We start from the raw sequence: 19,470 nt of genomic DNA, 5'->3' as shown, positions 1-19,470 counted from the left end.
CACATAAAGGAATCTCTCAGACAGGGTACGTTTTTACCATCGGTGGCACTGCAATTTCTTGGCGTTCTTGTAAACAAAGCATGCCAGCTACTTCTTCAAATCACTCCGAAATAATTGCTCTCCACGAAACAAGTAGAGAATGTGTGTGGTTGTGGTCATTAATCGAGCACATCAGAAGCGCTTGTGGTCTAGCTTCCATAACCAACGTACCAACGACAATTTGTGAAGACAACTCAGCATGTATCGCACAAATGAAAGAAGGCTACATCAAAGGTGATAGAACGAAGCACATTTCACCAAAGTTATTTTATTCTCACCACCTCCAGAAAAATAACGAGATTGATATCCAGAAGATACAATTCTGTGAGAATTATGCTGACCTCTTCACCAAGTCTCTGCCGACGAAAGTTTTCCGGAAGTTGGTATATGGATTCAGGATGCGCCATATATACAAGCAGACAAATTAACATAAGTTTTGTTCAGGGGGAGTTTTGGACTATAACGCGTTGTACTCTTTTTCCTTCGCCAAGATTTTGTCCCGTTGGGTTTTTCCTTGTCAAGGTTTTAACGAGGCAACATATGTGTGTCCAACACCGTTTTAAAATTTTTTGTTGTACTCTTTTTCCTTCGTTCGGGTTTTGTCCCACTGGATTTTACCGAAAAGGTTTTAATGAGGCGACGTCCTTAGATATGGTGGTCCAAGGGAGGAGTATCACCTGAATATGATACGCAGGTGGCCCACCATCTCTCTTAATGCGACAAACGATCTAGAATTCTCTGGACTTAACTTTGGTTTAGATAAGCTTTATTTCTTAATCTATAAGGATTAGTTTTCATCCCCTAATTGACATGTGTAGGCCATCGTGTCTAATTTACAACCCTTTTAACATTCTATCTTCAGGCTATAAATAGCCGAGAGAAGACTTGTAACGATGTCTTGGGAAGAAATAACAATAATTTCATTCTCTCATTTTATCAGTGTATGAATCCTTTAATTCTAGACTACTAATACTTCTCTATATAATGGGTGAACATTAGCAACTATATAAGTATCATCCGCTTAACATTCGTAAACAGAGAACAAATTACAAAAAGGTTAATGCAGAGGTGGAGCATGAATACCCCGTACAAGTTTAAGATATCACAACGGCATGAATAGCGTACCTCCGAATCTAACCCCCCACTGCACAACCAATCAAGTGAACCAATTAGGCTAAGGAACTTTTTAATTTTGCTGCCCTATTCGTACATCCGCAACCAAGATGATTTGGATTTGGTTTAACCTGATAAGAGTACTCGGGCAGCTAAGATAGGTAACGACATTATTCCGTGTCATATATTCAGGCAACTAAGATGAGTTTGGAATTGCAACCAAGCATCAGAATTGGAAATGAAAATAGTGGACTAAAATGTCGGCCGTTATTGTAATTTTCATTTTGCATAATAATATCTTGTTTATACAAATGAGATATTATTACTTTTTATTTTAGTCTAAAAATGGATCAAATCAAAAAAATTATAGTAATTCTTTTACAAAGTAAAATGATATATCTCACTTTAGTCACAAGCTAAAATATTAAAATACATAAATGCAAATGAAATCGCAGGAAGGTACCAGAAATGCAAAGGGAAGTCAGCGAGAAAAATGCCAATCACTATTACAGGCCATTATTATTAGATTGAGCGTTATTACGATGGACTTAAATATTTCATGTTTCGCTTCTGTGTAATTAAATCTTTTGGTTGGTAATATGGGCTACATCGCAGCGCCACATGTTAGACTTCCGTGAAATCTTTTTGGACCCTTGCAAACCAGCTAACGTTATTTGCTTGTGATTGGTGTTTATAACATCTCATTCATGTACCGTTTTCTTATATTGTTACAGAAAAATATTTATTTGAAAGCAGATAATTTTAATCGTAAAATGCATTAAAATTTATTATACGTATTTATGAATTAATGAATTGTACCTATTTAATATTTTGTCACATTATTCCCACATCTCAATTTTGAACATACTCTAATTTTACCGCATCTAACTTCGTTTAGATAAACTGTGTACCAATATAAGCCTATAACACCAAGTTGTACGGAGTAAATCATCAAACCATTCTCACCAAAAGTGAAATTATATTAAAATGACGTATTTTACAAGTTAACGCATATCAAATTTATTTTGTATAATTAATATCCCTAAAATGAATTATTCATATACATGTGCCGTTCCAAAATATTGCTGAATTAGGAACCGTTGGCCGAAGTTACACTTTACCAAATCAAATAATGTTTGTATGTTTGTCTTTACAAATGCGTTGTCCGGCCACATCTTAGTTGAGGGTAATGGTATCCCATGATCCCTGAGTGAACTGATAGTCTACAGTTTTCTGGTACAATGCGTTACGCTAAATTAGAACACCATTAGTTTCCTAAACTGTTTTCTTTGAATTTGTAAAACTTAAGCAATTAGTCTTCGAGCATTAGTAAACATGCACCCATACGTTGATACCACTACTTTGTCCAATTAATGTCCTTAACGTCCGATATCCTTTTATTCCCTTATAAAAAGTGGATGAAACCAAGAACAACGCATTGTCAAGCAGGGAAAAACATACAGTCTAAGAAGCATGGCAATTAAGATGAATTTGGTGATGACAATCACGATGATGGTGGCAATGTTGTTCGTAACGAACATGGTCGTGGCACATTGTAGTAGCTCTAACGCAGAGCCTCCCAGTGCTCCTATTCCCGGAGAGACACCCTATTACTATAACTGTTACCGCTGGCACCTCGATATATGCATCTCGAGCCGTCATAGCAAAGACAAGCCAATAGATGTGTGTCCTGGCGATGCCGAGTATTTTTGTAAGAACCATTTTTTGGGACCATGGTTTTTTTGGGACTATGGTCTTATTAGGTCACCTACCCTACAATGATAAGGGATGTCTTAACAATAATCCTACTTAGCAAGTTTACTAATTTGTCCTTAATCTAATTAACATTAATCCTAATACTAACCCTAATCGTGATACATTAATCCTAATCTAAAAAAAAGAAAAAGAATTGCCGCACCCACTCACCCATTCCCTACTCGTCTTCCTTTTCCTCTTTTCTTCTTCTTCATTTCAAACTCGTCTTCATCATCGATTTATCGTCGATTCAGAAAATTTTGTTTTTCATCGATTCGTGGGTATTTCTTGACAAACCCATTCATTTTAATTTGTTTCTCATCGATTCAATTGAATAGAAATCATCAAAATAGGCTTGAAATGGTAGTTACAGTGCTGAGTTCGGTTAGAACGTGTTTTCTCTTTGCCCTAGGTTCCTAACCGAACTCACTGAACTAAAGAACACGAAAAACAGTTCGGTTCTATGTCATTCAGAACTTAGTTACCGAACTGTAGAGTTCGGTTGTTTCGCAAAGAAATTGTAAAATTTCCATTTAACCGAACTGTAGGTTTAAAAAAAATAGAAAGAAATTTTGAGGATGTAACCGAACCTTACCACTTTTCCCATTAGTTTTATTAGTCTTATAACCGAACTCTGACCTATGAGTTCGGTTCGATCGCAAACATTTTAAAACCTCCATGGAACCGAACTGTAGGGTTAAAAACATAGAAAGATTTTTTTGCTTGTTAGGTTCGGTTGGCTATGCTCTAAGTTCAAGTTTAAGAAACAATCGAACTTATTAATCTGAGTTAGGTTGGATCGCAGAAGCATGTAGTTTGCGATCCAACCGAACTCTTGAGTTATTGTAAACAAGGTTGTTCAGGTGAAGAGCAATGGCTACATCAGATTATGCGGTTTGGGCCAAAACATCTGAACAATCCTTGTTTACAGTTATTCAACAGTTCGGTTACCCAGTGAAATTATCGACATAACCGAACTCATTCTTTCAAAGGAAAAATAGAGTTCGATTACGATAAATTTTTTGGCGAGCATACCGAACAAACTATTTCAACAGTTCGGTTACCCAGTGAACATAATGTTGTATGCCAGAACTTCCATTGATATGGAGTTCGGTAACCTGCGTGTTTGGATCAAGTAACCGAACTAGATCTTCAAACTAGTTCGGTTACTTGTTCATCTCACAAGGAAACCGAACAACACCTTCAGATGAGTTCGGTTACTTGTTCATCCTCACAAGGAAACCGAACTACACCTTCAGATGAGTTCAGTTACTTGTTCATCTTCATATAAACTAACTGAACAGTTCAAAATCCAGTTCCAAATCTTACATTTTTGGGGAACTTTTACCAATTAAACATACATTATCTAAGTTTGCATCATACATGTTCACCCAAATACTCATCCTCCGGTTGTGATTAACAATTTTTTTTTTATTTTCCATGTTTTTCTCTTTCATCTTCTCTAACTCTAATCTCGCAAAAACTCTACTCATAATAATTTACTTAACTAATAATAAACACATCTTTTAATTTAATCTCACTAATTTTTTTTTTTTTAAATTATTTTACTCATCATAACCTAAATTAATTAGGAGGATAAATTAGGTATTAAATAAATAACTAGATATGGGGTGACCTAGAATTACTTTCAATGTCTTTACCCAAAATAGAACCATGGTCACCCAAACAACCATGGTCCCCAAAAAACCGGAGTTACAAACTGCATCTCCAGACGTTGAATAGGGAATCAACCGCCTCTGGAAAAGGATTGCGTCGAAGAAGCCAACACTGTACGTTTGTCACCGGTTCAACTAGATTAATTTAGTTTTACTTTTAATAGTATACCATTAATCTAAATAATAATGCTTTAATAATATACTGGTTCAACTAGATTGATTGCTCAAGCATTGCTGAGTTCGATGTTATGCACATTCTCTAACGAGTGTACATAACATTTTAATCTCCGGTCCGAAATTAATTAAGAAATTATACAACAAAAATCCATATACTAAATATGAATAATTGGATTATCCGTTAACTGATCATCCAATCAAATTAATATGCACAATATAGATTCCGTAGTGGGTTGCGCACCAAAATGGACTTGGCGCCACTAAATAATTGAAGATCTAGCTGTATCAAAATCCTCCATTTAGGAATAGACGTAACAAAGATTTAGACCCTAGTTGGCAGTTTTTTTATAATTGTCCGCGAATTATATACAAATTGTTCAGGATCGGTATCATACCGTGTGTATGTCAATTAACTATGACACAGTTGCCTTTTTGAGGGAGACAAAAAGCGGTGGGTGAGTCTTAGGAAAGACAATTAGTGGTCAGGATGCATTAACCCAACAAGAAGAAGATTTGCACCATCACTTTCCATAGGTGTCCTTTTTGCTTTTTTGTTTTCAGTTTTGACGTCCCAAAAACTACCTCAACTGCCGTAATATATATTCACCCTTATCCAACATTAATAACCATGTGTAAACCAGAGAGAAATTGGGAGAAGGTTTTTGATCGAGGGATTGATCGAAGGTTTCTAATGGAGTAAACCAGAGAGAAATCGGGAGAAGGTTTTAGATCGAGAGAGTGGTGTTTAGACCCATATATCCATCGTCCTTTGACTATTCGGAATCCGGTAGTATATCGTTTTGTTGAGTGATCCATCTTTTCGTTTGTATGTGTTATGTTGCAGGGGGCGTACAGATTTATTCGTGCAAACCTATGAAGATCACATAAATTAAGGGAACCCTCTTCGTTAACATGAATCCATATTTGTTGTCGGTTTCTTTTTCGTTTTCAATATAAGTATTGTATTTAGCCAGGAACTCTTAGGGTGTTATCCATTTTATTTTAAAGGAAAATCCGAATCATGGGTATATTCTTTTGGATTGTAATGCAAATTGTTGTGAATAAATATATTTGTTAGTTGCTAATTTCTGCATTTCATGTTAATCAACAATCACTTTCGATTTGCTTTTCTTTGTGCAGACGTTACCATGGAATTTGTTCGTTGAAGTTTGACGATGCAGATTAGATCATAAATTCAACATTGAATACAACCAGTGTTTGGAGGAAATCAAAGCCGAAGATCACGGTTTGATCATAAAATCTGCAGCGTAAGTTAACTAAATTCAATAGCTATCTACCGTCCATTGACCTATGTTGGTTTGTATTCATTAAGTGTACATAGGTGAAGACTGTTGGGTGAAATCCAAATCAAATATTGACAAAAGAATCAAGGTATGATCCCATCTAATGATAATTACATTTAAATAATGAATTTGGTGGAGCAATTATTGGACCTTTTGACCGTCCCGTTTTAGTAACAGTTGAAATTTCAAAATTCAAATTAAAAAGAAATCTGAAAAAATAAATAATCAATAACCGTTGACACCCACTACCTTGCAGTTTTGTGGATTTCCAGTAGGGAGCAGTTCCAGATAATGCAGTTTTCTTGAGATCGTTACTCTATAAATACACTGATTTGGCGCGTTTAAAATAATTTTTTTAAAAGTTCGTGATGTGGAAGGTTTAACATGTAAGTAGAAGTCAGTACTACGACAATTATTTAACAATTCTATTGATCCATCGGTTTATTTATTGCATTACGAAATCTTTTTATCATGCATCTTTTGTGCCCTCTTCTATTTGCTTTCTTTGATTTAAGCTAATCCAGTTCAAGGTCAGCAAAAAAATATGAAAAACGGAAATACCAAATATTGGTTTAGTAAATGGAATTTTTTGGGTGATCAAGTTCTTGGATGAAAGGTACATTGCAGGAGAAAAATACTATCATTCACCAACTCTGATCTAATGATCAATGACGCAAAAAAGAAGTTCACCAGTTTTTCATGGTGGGAGGCACTAGGATCGTCCGCTATCTGACTAGAGCATATTTCAGAAAACAAAAAAAATTGATTATTAACTATAAGCATTTGTTCATGAATGCAGGAGACACACGAATCATGAAAATCAAGGAAATGATGGAGTTCACGTGTTCCATAATGGTTATAATTTGGCGACCCGACCAAATGTATGCCTAGATTCTTTTTTTTTTAAGTTGTTTGTTTTATATTGTTCAAGTTTTTGAGTTTAACGATTTCATGGATTGTCAGAGGAGGGTATCGGGACAACAACGGAGGCGTGCGAGAGAACGTGCAGAAGACGAAACAATAACCCAAGTCAATGCAGATGTACGGGATCATCGCACAGGACAACCACAACATGCAGAAAATTGTCTTGAAAGAAGGCCAACAACATTGAATGAGTCACTAGTCCAGAGGCGTCGACGTAATACAGAAAGTGAACATCACGCAGAAGATCATCGTAGCAGAGAGATCCAAGTAATGTTCACAACTATGTATTCTACATAGGAAGTTTTGTAGCTGCGACCAACAATAATTGTGCAATTTGAAATTCAAATCACATTATTTTTAATAGTTGCAGCTTCCACATGGTCCAAGGCAAAGGACGACAAATATAGGAATACCAAACCAAGCTACACATGCTAATGTATTTTCCGGCCTTTAAAGTTTAACTAAATACTATTTGCAATATCCTTGGACAAACAAACAACTCTAATGTTCCTAAAAATAATTAAAAAATCACAATTTTTTAGTTAACCTACTTTAATATCTATGTTATCAGCATCAATCAGTTGCATATTGCGAACGACATGAAAATTTGCATAGTGACACAGCAACGGAACATCACCAGCGGTGTGTTGCTGCGGGAGCACCAACGACGCAAAATATATATCTAACATCGCCAACAACATCTCGAAGATCAGCAGCCCAGAGGCGGCGTCATGAGAAAGAAAAACAACTAAAAAAGAGATGAGAGAACAAGAACGTCGTGAGAGAGAAGCACAAAATGAAACGGAAGCAGATGCAGAACGACGACGAATACTGAAGGGAAATGGAAAAGATGTTTGCGAAGAGGTGCGTAGATACTCAGTAACGTGTTTGTCAAACTTGAGCACAACCATTTTAATATTTAATACTTTGATTTCCAAAACTGTAGAATCCTCAACTGAAACGAATGCGATCAAGTGAAATACAAATTAGAGAAAGGGAGGCTATGCGCTCAAGTGGTATACAAATTAGAGAAAGGGAAGATACACCATATGCACATGAAGATGCAGAGTCTGGCGAAGAGGTGAATTAAAAAATTTACATTTTACACATACACAATTATCATATTTAAATTTTTAAATATAAAAGTATTCGTGCGATGACAAAATTTACAATGCAGACGGCTATATTACATTGGATAGTTGGTGTCACATCAACCGATCAAAACATTGAAATGTAAGGATTAATTTGAAGATAGAGATTGCATTAATTTATTTATTTTAGTTTCTTCTAAACTAGATTCCTATTTCTCACTATGCAGGCCGTCTGTTGGAGAAGATGATGTTGTGTCAGATGATTACGAAAATGATGAAGTAGATTACGACAGTGATGAATTATGTGATACAACTACAACTGAGAACCGGGGAGCTGCTCTTACTACTGATGTGCGCCATTTTTTGGGACAAATGGAAGTCATATGTCATCACTGCGGGGTGTTGCACTAGATGGCAGAAAAACTCACAAATTCGTCTTTAATAAACCCGAAATTTGGATCATGTTGTCTCCAAGGAAAAGTTCACCTACCGTTACTGCGTGAACCACCTATAGCATTCAGATAATTGTTTGATGGAACCAACGCCGAATCAGTATCGTTTCGGACATATATTCGAGAGTATAATGCGGCAAATGCATTTACTAGCCTTGGATGCAAACTAGATACAAGAGCTTTGAAAGGGAGAGGTCCGAGACCTTTATAAATACATGGGGAGTCGAGACATTTAGACGGCGGTGTTTTACCAGCTCCTGGAACTGAGAGGAGGGCGGTTTACTCCCAACTGTACATCTATGATCCAGCTTTTGCATTGTTTGTCCGGGGAAAACGAAATCCTGAGTTAAATATGAATGTCCTACAGACAATTCAGAATACTATGCTCCAATTCAATGTTTTTTATAACAAGTATCGTCAGGCTTATGCAATTTTGGACCAGATGAGCCCGATCGACCAGAATATCAGAGTTTCCCTTCAATATAACAAGACAACCGATATTAGGCGTTATAATCTTCCGACAGCAGATGAGATTGCGGTTATCATTCCAGAAATAACTTATAAGGAGACTGGGGTGCGAGATATTATATTTCATTTGAGAGAAAACAACGGGTTGAAACAAATTTCGGAGTGTCATCCGGCGTACTTGCCTTTACATTATGTTTTACTATTTCCTTTTGGTGAGCTGGGATGGTCACCGACAATGAGGCAATGGGATGCAGTCACCCAAACATATACGAAAACCAAATTATCTCAAATGGAGTATTACAGTTACCGCATATTTGAACGCACCAAAGAATATTCCACCATCATAAGAGCCAGAAACTATTTCAAGAGTTCTTAGTTGATGCATGGGCAGCGACAGAGCAGAGTAAGTTGGCATGGCTCAGATTCAACCAACCAACTTTGCGTTCTGACCAATACAGTTGCATTGCTGATATGACAAATGCTGATTTGAATCCAGGTGATAGAGGTAATCCTATTATTTTACCATCTTCACACACTGGGAGCGGAAGGCAATTAGAGTGTCACCGATCGTCCTGATTTGGTGGCTCGAGTTTTTGAGCTGAAAAGAAAAGCATTGATGAAAGAAATAAAGGAAAAAAAGGTGTTCGGCACGGTTGTCGCCCATGTTTATACAATCGAGTTTCAGAAACGAGGGCTACCACATATGCATGCTCTTATATTTTTAAAAGATTCGGAAAAAATTCGTACGACAGACATGGTTGATAGATTTGTTTCTGCTGAATTTCCTGATGAGAAAAATGACCCAATACTGTTTGACACCGTAAGCAAATGTATGGTTCATGGTCCATGTAGAGAACGAGATCCAGGTGCAGCATGTATGTCAAAAGGAAAATGTACGAAAGGATATCCAAAGAAGTACACTGACACAACAACTTTGGACGAGGGTGGGTATCCCAGTTATCGTCGTCGTCGGGATGGAATAGAAGTAATTGTCAGAAACAACAAAAAGGCGTATAATATAGATGTTGTACCCTATAACCCGCATCTCTCAAGAATGTTCAATTGCCACATCAATGTTGAAATATGTGCAGGCATTAGAGCTGTAAAATATATTAACAAATACATTCATAAAAAGGGTGACCGAGCTACGATGGTTTTGAGAGAACATGACGAGATTCAACAATATATTGATGCAAGGTACATTGGACCACCTGAGGCTGTGTGGCGTTTACTTGAGTACCACTTGCATGAAGAATATCCTGTTGTACATCGGTTGGCAGTTCATTTACAGAATCAGCAACGGGTTGTTTACAACGCAAGGCAATCAATGACCTCGGTTATACGAACAACACAAGAACATAAGACGACTTTGATGGGTTATTTTGAATATTATGCTAAAAATCCTACTGCTCCGGCCTATACTTATCAAGAGTTCCCGCAACACTTTGTATGGAGTAAAAAGGCTAACGAGTGGAAAATTAGACAACAAGGATTTGCAATTGGAAGAATGTATTTTGTTAGCCCTAATGCTGGAGAGTTGTACTACTTACGTATGTTACTCACAACTATTAGAGGTGCTAATGCTTTTGAAGACTTGAAGACTGTAAGTAATGGAGACGTAGACGAGGTGCACAATACGTTTCAAGATGCATGTATTGCACTTGGGATTTTAGCACATGATGGAGAATCAGAAAAATGTCTTCAAGAAGCAGTGGTTATGCAAACTGGAAATCAGCTGAGGAAACTATTTTGTATTATCCTATCGCAATGTAATCCATCAAGACCGGAGGTGTTGTGGGCGAAATTTGGAATGAATATATGCGATGATCTACCACATAGATTGCGAACAAGGTTTAACATCCAGAATCCAACAGATGAACTGGCAATGGATTACAGATTATACTTGTTGGATCAACTACTTCAACGATCTGGAAAAAAACTAGAAAAATATGAATCAATGCCGAGACCAAGACATGATTGGGGTCAAATAGTAGGTAACAGATACATTTGGGACCATAGACAACTTCAGTTTGCATTAAGTGATTCGGTGATTCAGTCAGATATTGAGAAATTGAATGTCGCACAACGTTTGGCGTACAATGCGATAGTGGAATCTGTGAATGATCGCAATGGACGAATGTTTTTACTGAATTGCAGTGCAGGGACTGGAAAAACTTTTTTGTATAACACAATAGCAAGAAGATGTCGTAAAGATGGAAAAATAGTCTTAATTGTTGCTTCATCTGGTATGGCTTCACTACTTCTTGATGGAGGTCGAACGACACATTCCACTTTTAAGATTCCATTTGAAGTCCAAGACGATAACAGTATTAGTATTAGTAAAGACTCGTATTATGCCCAGCTGCTTAAAGAAGTAAGATTGATCATATGGGATGAAGTTTCAATGCAACATAGATTTTGTGTGGAAGCAGTTGATCGCCTACTACGAGATATTCGCAGTGATGACAGACACTTTGAAGGTGTAACAGTCGTCTTGGGTGGAGACTTTAGACATACTTTACCAGTGGTCTCGAATGCAAGTCGAGAACAAACTGTTGGAGCATCTATAAGAGGTTCATTGCTTTGGGATTACATTACTGTATTGACGCTAAACCAAAATATGCGATTGGAGCAGGAACCGGAAAATTTGGAGTTTGCTGACTACTTGCTTGAGGTAATGAAATTTCATTGAACAAAACTATATTTATCGTAGACATAGCTATTTTAAATCCGATTAATTGGTATGTAGATTGGAACGAACCCTAAAGAGGTTGTTAATCTGCCATCGATAGTGGGTAGATGTCAAAACATGCATGAGCTAATATCTTCGGTGTATCCTCTATTGGTAATGGACGAATCAATGTCACCCGAATACTTATCCGAGAGGATCATTTTATCTCCACGTAATGAAGACGTCCATAAGATTAATATGGATGCATTAGAAAGAGTACATGGGGAGACTTACACGTATTTTGCTGCTGACAAAATGATTCGGGATGATCATGGAAGGGATTCGGATTTTACAACTGAATTTCTCAACAATTTAAGTCCACCAGGAACACCTCCATTTAAGCTAGACCTCAAAGTTGGATGTCCCATTATGTTGCTGAGAAATCTGGCACCGAAAGAAGGCCTTTGTAATGGTACAAGACTGGTGGTGACGAGGTGCGGACGACACGTGATTGAAGCTAAAATCATAACTGGAGAAAAAGCTGGTGAAGTATTATTCATCCCTAGAATAACTTTTCAACCTTCAGCTTCAGAGCTAAACATACAAATGGAAAGACGCCAATTTCCCATACGCGTTACATATGCGATGACTATTAACAAATCCCAGGGACAATCGGTGAAGTATGTGTGAATTGATTTACGCACTCCAATATTTAGTCATGGTCAGTTATATGTCGCATTGTCCAGGTGTACTGCTGCAAGGAGAATTACTTTATTATTTCCAAATGAATCAAATGTGTCTTTATATCCGGTAACAAAATATGTAGTGTATCCTGAAGTATTATTGTAGATTTTGATGCTTCTTTTAATTTTAAAAGAAGTAATGGTACATGTAATTTTTAATATTTCTTTAGATTGGATGATTTTATTAGTTTGTTACTTTAATATTTGGTGAAAACAAACTCCCAGCATAAAATATCCCCAAGACTTGTACCAATCCATATTTGGTGAAAACACGATTAAAATTAAAACAACAACACGCCGAAGGTGTACGAGAGGTTGAGACCAGGAGGAAGGCCTGGTTGATACCTAGTATATATACAGGGAAGCCCTACCTAACTTTGAGAATTTTACATGGGATTGTAAATTAGGAATTATACTCTCCAAACAATCCGTTGCCACATCATCAAATTTTAATGCTTTTCACGTCGAATTTTTTTCGGATCTGAAGAATATATGTTACAAAAGTACAGTCCTTTACCACATCATCAAATTTTAATATTTTTTGCATCAAGTTTCTTTCGGATACCCAGGAATATATGTTAAACATTTATTTTTTCAAATAAGATTTACAATAGAAGCCGAGGTGCCGAGGAGACACCGAAAGTTACAGGGATACACTCTATAGTACTATCAGTTTTCAGCTATTACCTCCATGCTTTCGATGAATTATTGACCTCCATAAGCTACTCTTCTTCGTAGCATATCTCCGAACCCACTTTGAAAGTAAAGCCCTATTTGTCGTCTTAATCTTCCTGATACCTAACCCTCTTTTAGATTTCCATCTGTAAATTTTACTCCAACCAACCAGATGAAAAGCTTTTTTTACATTAGTGTCACCCCACAAGAAATCTCGTGCCAATTTTTCAATTAATTTAGCAACCGAGACAGGAACAGTGAACAGACAAAGGAAATAAACAGGAATACTTGCAAGTGTGCTCTTGATGAGAACCAATCTCACTCCTCTAGATATGAACTTTTTTTTTCTAAGGAGCTAGCCTTTTTCATTTTTTTTTCTAAAATAGTGTCTCAAATAGATTTCTGTCTCGCTTTTGCTCCTAAAGGCAGGCCTAGATAAGAGAAAGGAAGAGAACCCACTGTATATCCTAAAATATTTGCTTCTTGCATACCCGCTTTCCTATCGTGATCATTGATGCTTATCAGCATCAAACTACTCTTTGTTAGATTCACTTTTAAGTATGTAACTTCCTCGAAACAAAGAAGAATTTGTTTTAGTTATGCACTTGGTTAAGATCAGCATCTACAAATAATAGAGTATCGTCCGCGAACTATAAATGGGTGATACCAGTACTTTCTGAATTCACTTGAAAACCTTTAATCAGACCCATCTCTTGTGCTTTGATCAATATTTTGGAGAGAATTTCAGCAATCATGAGAAAAAGTAAAAGGGAGATTGGGTCCCGTTGCCTTAATCCTCTGTAACCCTTAAACTTTTTGGTTGATTTTTCATTGATAAGAACTGAAAAGTGAGTACTACGAAGACACCCTCTAATCCATCTTCTCCATTTTCCACCAATCACGAATCTATCCATCATGTAATCAAGACATTCCCAATTCACTCTGTCGTAAGCTTTTTCGATATCAATCTTACACACAAAACCTCCCTTACCACTTCTTAGTCTTGAATAAATTAACTCATTTGCTATTAACACACCGTCAAAAATTTGTTTGTCTTTCACAAACGCACCTTGATAATTAGAAATAATGGAGGGGATTACCAACTTGAGTCTATTGGCAAGAACTTTAGCTAGAATCTTGTAAACTCCCCCAACTAGACTAAAAGGTCTAAAGTCTTTGAACTGATTTGCACCTACCCTCTTTGGAATTAACACATTGAAAGTATAGTTTAAACTCCAATCTAACTTGCCTCTATTTTGGAACTATTTAATAACTCTCATGAAATCCTCTTGGAGAATTGGACAGGAAGCTTTAAAGAATTCATTTGGCATACCGTCTGTACCCGGAGATTTGTTGGTGGGCATGTTATTTAACACTTGAAGTACTTCCTCTATTTCAATAGTAATTTCTAACCTTTGGATTTGAACAGAAGAGATAGTTGAAAACTCCAAATTATCCACTTTGGGTCTCCACATTTGGTCTTCAGTGTATAAATCGGTAAAGAACATGACGGCCTCATTTTGAATCTCACTGTGCGTAGTAATTTCTTGGCCATCCATCACAATCTTATGAATCCAATTTGCTTGCTTTCTTCCATTTGCGATTATGTGAAAATAAGAAGTATTTATTTCCCCTTTACTAATTTAGCTCACCTTCGCTCGAGACAACCACTTTTGACGTAGCAGGTGAGATACTTCATTGTGAGTACCTAAAGAAAAATTTCTGTCATTGAACTCATCCATAGAAAGAGGTGTGACTTCTTCTCTTGAGTTTAGTCTTGCTATATTAACTTCACAACCATGTAGCCTTGCATCTAGCCCTTTAAATTTTTTCTTGCTCCATGTTACCAAAATAGGATTCAAACTTTGTAATTTCTTTGCAAAAATAAAACTACTTGAACCCCTAAAATCAAATTTATTCCACCAGAACCGCAGAACATCAAAGAAGGAATTATCCGTAAGCCAATAAATTTCCAATCTAAAAGGAGTTCTAGAAATCTGATTGTGACCGAAATGAAGAGTTATCGGTGCGTGATCCGAAGAAACCCTAAGAAGAACAGATACTTTCATGTCTGGAAAAATATTAAGCCACTCGTCCTAGAAAAGAAAACGATCAATTCTAGATAGAGTAGGGTTGATACACTTACTAGTCCAAGTATATTTTCCACCACGAAGAGGCAAGTCCACCAAAGCATCTTCCGTGATGAAATTATCGAATTCTTGCCATAAGCCCCTTGTATCCCACAACTCTTCCCAAAGAATGTCTTTTCCCGCTCTTTCAGCAGGACCATAAACATTCGACAATATCCAAGTAAATCCATCAGATCTATTCCTTAGTAACAGAGTTATAAAACAAGGACCCTGCATATTGTCTAAACGTTCAAAATTTGCAGAATCCCAAACTATTAAAAGCCCCTCCTGATCTGCCTTCAGGAGGGTGGTGAAACCGTTCAAACTGATCGTTTTCCCAAAAATTATAAATTTGATTTCTAGTAATATCTCTAACTTGTGTTTCTTGGATTAGTAAGAAAGAAGGATGTTCTTGAGATATTAGTCTTCTCAGACGAAGACTGAATCGTACGCTTGATTGAAGCGCAACTTTAAGTACAGCCCGATATGGCGCAACTTGTATTACCGCCCCAAATGAGGCGGATGGTTTGGTTAACGCCTGTGTGGGGAGGACATTATATAAACGCCCCATTTAGGCGCAAATGGTGTGTCCGCCTCATGTGGGGGCGTAAACGTATGTTCGCCCCACTAATTTTCCGACTGTTGCCGATTCTTCTCGTTGGATTTTTTTGGTTGAATTTTCGATCGTTGTGATCGTTTTTGAAATTTTTCGCAACGTTAGAAAAAATAGACGTTATATCACAACGGTAATCTTTTTCTTTACCCTATATATACACGAAATTTTGGAGACCAATCACAATATCATTTTATTTTTTAGACTATGTAGAGTTATGGGATCACGAGCACCAGGAGGTCCAAACTTTTCAGTAATGGAAGACTTAACGATGTGTAAAATTCATTTATCAATATCTCAAGATTTTTCTGCTGGAACTGATCAATCAATAGCGGGATTTTGGAGTTGCATCAAAGATGAATGGAACGTCAATTACCTAAAATACCTAAGCTTCCTTGGACCTCCATTCAAAAAGGAAATCACGAAATAAGTAAAGTCGTGTCTCTCTTCGCTGCAAAGGAGTCGAAAATGGAAGGAGAATATCATACCGGATGGGGTACTAAAAAGAAGGAAAGTAATCTTAATTTTTTTAATCCTTGTTAACCATATTTTACAATCGCCCGAGCTAAACTTGTTTTCAAAAACAATAACAATTTGAAGAAGTAAAGAAGCGGTTCAAGGACTGCAATGTTAACAAAAATTTAAGCACGAAGAGTGCTACCCAATTATGTTAGAAAATATAAAATATAATCGGAGATCGACATTTGCCTTCGATACGACGCACGATATGGAAGATTATGAGAATGACGTGGTAGATGGGCAAGGACAGCAACAAACAACTCAAGGAGATTCGGTAACGACACTGATATAGAAGACATAGAGAAAACATATCTTCGTCAGATGGGGAAAAAAGCAGTGAAACAACTCAAGAAAATAGGGAGAGAAAAATCCACCGCCCAGGAGAAAATGATGGGGATAATTATTAAACAACAATACGATTTCAACACCCATTATAAAGAACAATCAAAACTCAAAATGGCACAAAGACAAGCCGAGTTTGCAGCAAAACAAACGAGGAAAGATAAACCGGAAGCAAAGGAAGCAGCGGACGAAGAACTTCGCAACATGTGCATGAATCTCGATGGAATGGATCCTATTAAAAAAGAGTACTTCTAACTTCGAAAGGCGGAGATAGTGCAGAATAGAAGAAACCGAGCTTAAAGCGTTGGTGGATTAGTTATTACGTTAATCTTTATTATTAATAAGGGATTATTAGTTTTAGTAGTTTCATTATTTTTTAATATTTATTATTATCGGTAGTATTTTAATCTTGTAATATTTATTTTTATCGAATAGAATTATCTTTAGAACCTTTTGAAACAACTTACGATCTCTTAATTAAAATAGATGAAGAGTACATAAAAAAGAGATAATGTCTTAATTAAAATCTCTTAATTAAAATAGATGAAGAGTACATAAAAAAGAGATAATGTCTTAATTAAAATCAGATGAAGAGTACATAAAAAAGAGATAATGTCTTAATTAAAATCAGATGAAGAGTACATAAAAAAAAGATAATACATTTAAATAAAATCATTCGTCAAAATTGTGGTGCCCAATAATTGATCAACATCTTATGAAGAGGACTTAAACGAAAGATATTACATTGTAATTTAATCATTCGTTGGCGTATGTTAACTTCAGCCTGAAACGTGATAAAAGTTTGCACCTCTCTGTTGCTGATATTGAATCTATTTTGAACATTTTTTTTTAATTCTAGCATTTTTATTACCGGTTATCATATCGAATATTTCAAAAACATTCGACCAAAACCGGTTGTGGGGTCGCTCTGGATTAAGTGGATTAGTTGTAACATTGATCCATACTTGCATCAGAAAAACATCTTCTTCTTAAGTGAATCGTTTCATATTTTTTTGGCGAAGCAGCACTATGGTATTATTGTGGTTACAAAAAAATGGAAGGTTCATGTAGTTTTGTAGGATTAGAAGGAAAAAATGAAAGGGCAAGAAAATGATTCTTATCCTTTTGGGATAAGAAAACCTTATTCTTATTTGTTGGGATAAGAATATATTATCTGAAGTTGGACAAAAAGCACGTAACAACACAATCATATTATCAAAAGTTGGACAAGAAGAAAATGAGAGGGATCAATGTAAATAAGTAAGTTACAGCACATTCATAAGCCATAATAGCATTTTATGAAATTAATCCTAATACACTTTCGCATATTCAACTTCTTAATTATCCCCATATTCTGAAAATATGTGTTCGATCAAGTCATCACGCAAGCGAATATGTATCTGTTTGTTTTGCATTGCACGATCGCATTGGTAGGATCTCATTTGGGAACATTACTCACTAAGATGTCTCGATATATTAACCGGTATTGGGTTGCTCCGTTGTTCATATACATGTGGCCGGTCATCGGGTATACGCTCATCCTCGACAATCATATTATGTAAAATAATACAAATTTTCATGATATATGCAAGCACATCTGGATTCCATATTCTTGCCGGTTGCTTGATAATTACAAATTGTTGTTGCAGTACACCAAATCCTCGCTCTACATCTTTTCGTGCACCCTCTTGCAATGATGAAAACAATTCTTTTTTTTTTTAAGAATCTGCATATTTTATGCTCATTACAATTGTACCAATCTTTTGGCATATGCCATCACCAAGATAATAACCCATGTCATATGAATGTCTATTAACCACAAAGTTCATTGGTGGTGCTTTCCCGTTGATAAGACTCCGAAAAACATTCGAACGGTTCATCACATTAATATTATTATTAGAGATAAGCATACCAAAAAATGCATGCCAAAACAAGAGATCATAGGACATCACTGCCTCCAACACAATACTTTCGCTTCCTTTATATGTAGTGTAAGCCCCTGATTTAGCCGACAAACATTTATCCCATTTCCAATGCATGTACTGAAGACTTCCCAACATCCCTGGAAATCCCCGGTCTCTGTTTTGCTTAAGCAACAGTTCAATATCACCCGCAGTTGGTTCACGCAAATATTCGGCCCCATACACATGGACAATCGTTTTATAGAACCTATGAGTAGCTTCCAAAATAGTGGTTTCTCCAATGCGTAAGTACTCATCTATTGCATCTGCAGCACATCCATAAGCTAACATACGGACTGCTGTTGTTACTTTCTGATGAAGGTTTAATCCAAGAACCCCACAAGCATCTGGCTTTTGGACAAAATAAGAATTGACAGACACAACATGTTCCACTATTCGGTTAAACAGTTCTCGCCGCATTTTGAATCTTCTACGGAATACATTAGCTGGATAGCATGGTATCGGCGCAAAGTAATCTCTCCATAGAAGTTAAACTCCTGCGTCACGATTTCTTGGTATTCTAGTACGAGTTTCAGACCAGTGCTTATTTATAGCTAGGACTCCCAAACTTACATCTAGGTTATTTTGGTTAATTGCTACTGCATCATCACATGATGAGTAGAAACTATTATTAGAAGAAGAAGAGTGCTGAGCCATGTTCTCATGGTTTTCCATTATCATAGCAGAAGAAGAAACGACTAATATCCGAAGAAGAAGAATTGTGTTGGTTTGTATAAATGGTGAGATTGAATCTTTGTTTTATAGGAAAACAGCAGACACAAAATTTAAGAAATGTCAGTTTGAATGAACATACCATG

At 36.5% G+C, this 19,470-nt stretch overlaps 2 protein-coding genes across 9 annotated transcripts; one reads left to right on the top strand and one right to left on the bottom strand.

The window, feature by feature from the left end:
* Positions 1–5,406: 5,406 nt before the first annotated feature.
* LOC113337140 lies at positions 5,407–12,459 on the top strand. Of its 8 annotated transcripts, none has more exons than XM_026582820.1 (10): positions 5,407–6,152; positions 6,321–6,450; positions 6,864–6,945; positions 7,028–7,255; positions 7,560–7,852; positions 7,935–8,069; positions 8,166–8,221; positions 8,307–9,402; positions 9,496–11,673; positions 11,749–12,459. In XM_026582820.1, the coding sequence occupies exons 9-10, from the start codon at positions 9,616–9,618 to the stop codon at positions 12,358–12,360; spliced, it is 2,670 nt and encodes an 889-aa protein (XP_026438605.1). In that variant the 5' UTR covers positions 5,407–6,152; positions 6,321–6,450; positions 6,864–6,945; positions 7,028–7,255; positions 7,560–7,852; positions 7,935–8,069; positions 8,166–8,221; positions 8,307–9,402; positions 9,496–9,615; the 3' UTR covers positions 12,361–12,459. The 8 variants fall into 8 exon arrangements, with proteins under 8 accessions (XP_026438605.1, XP_026438604.1, XP_026438603.1 ...); XM_026582819.1 differs by adding an exon at positions 7,359–7,424 and having other exon boundaries at positions 8,307–11,673; XM_026582818.1 differs by adding an exon at positions 7,353–7,424 and having other exon boundaries at positions 8,307–11,673.
* Positions 12,460–18,409: 5,950 nt separating this feature from the next.
* Positions 18,410–19,072, bottom strand: LOC113337223. The gene has a single exon (XM_026582922.1). It carries the CDS (start codon positions 19,070–19,072, stop codon positions 18,410–18,412), a length of 663 nt encoding a protein of 220 aa, XP_026438707.1.
* Positions 19,073–19,470: the final 398 nt, after the last annotated feature.

The sequence above is a fragment of the Papaver somniferum genome, unplaced genomic scaffold (genome assembly GCF_003573695.1).
Source record: "Papaver somniferum cultivar HN1 unplaced genomic scaffold, ASM357369v1 unplaced-scaffold_158, whole genome shotgun sequence".
Classification (NCBI taxonomy): domain Eukaryota; kingdom Viridiplantae; phylum Streptophyta; class Magnoliopsida; order Ranunculales; family Papaveraceae; genus Papaver; species Papaver somniferum.
This window is presented reverse-complemented; position numbering and strand designations above follow the sequence as displayed.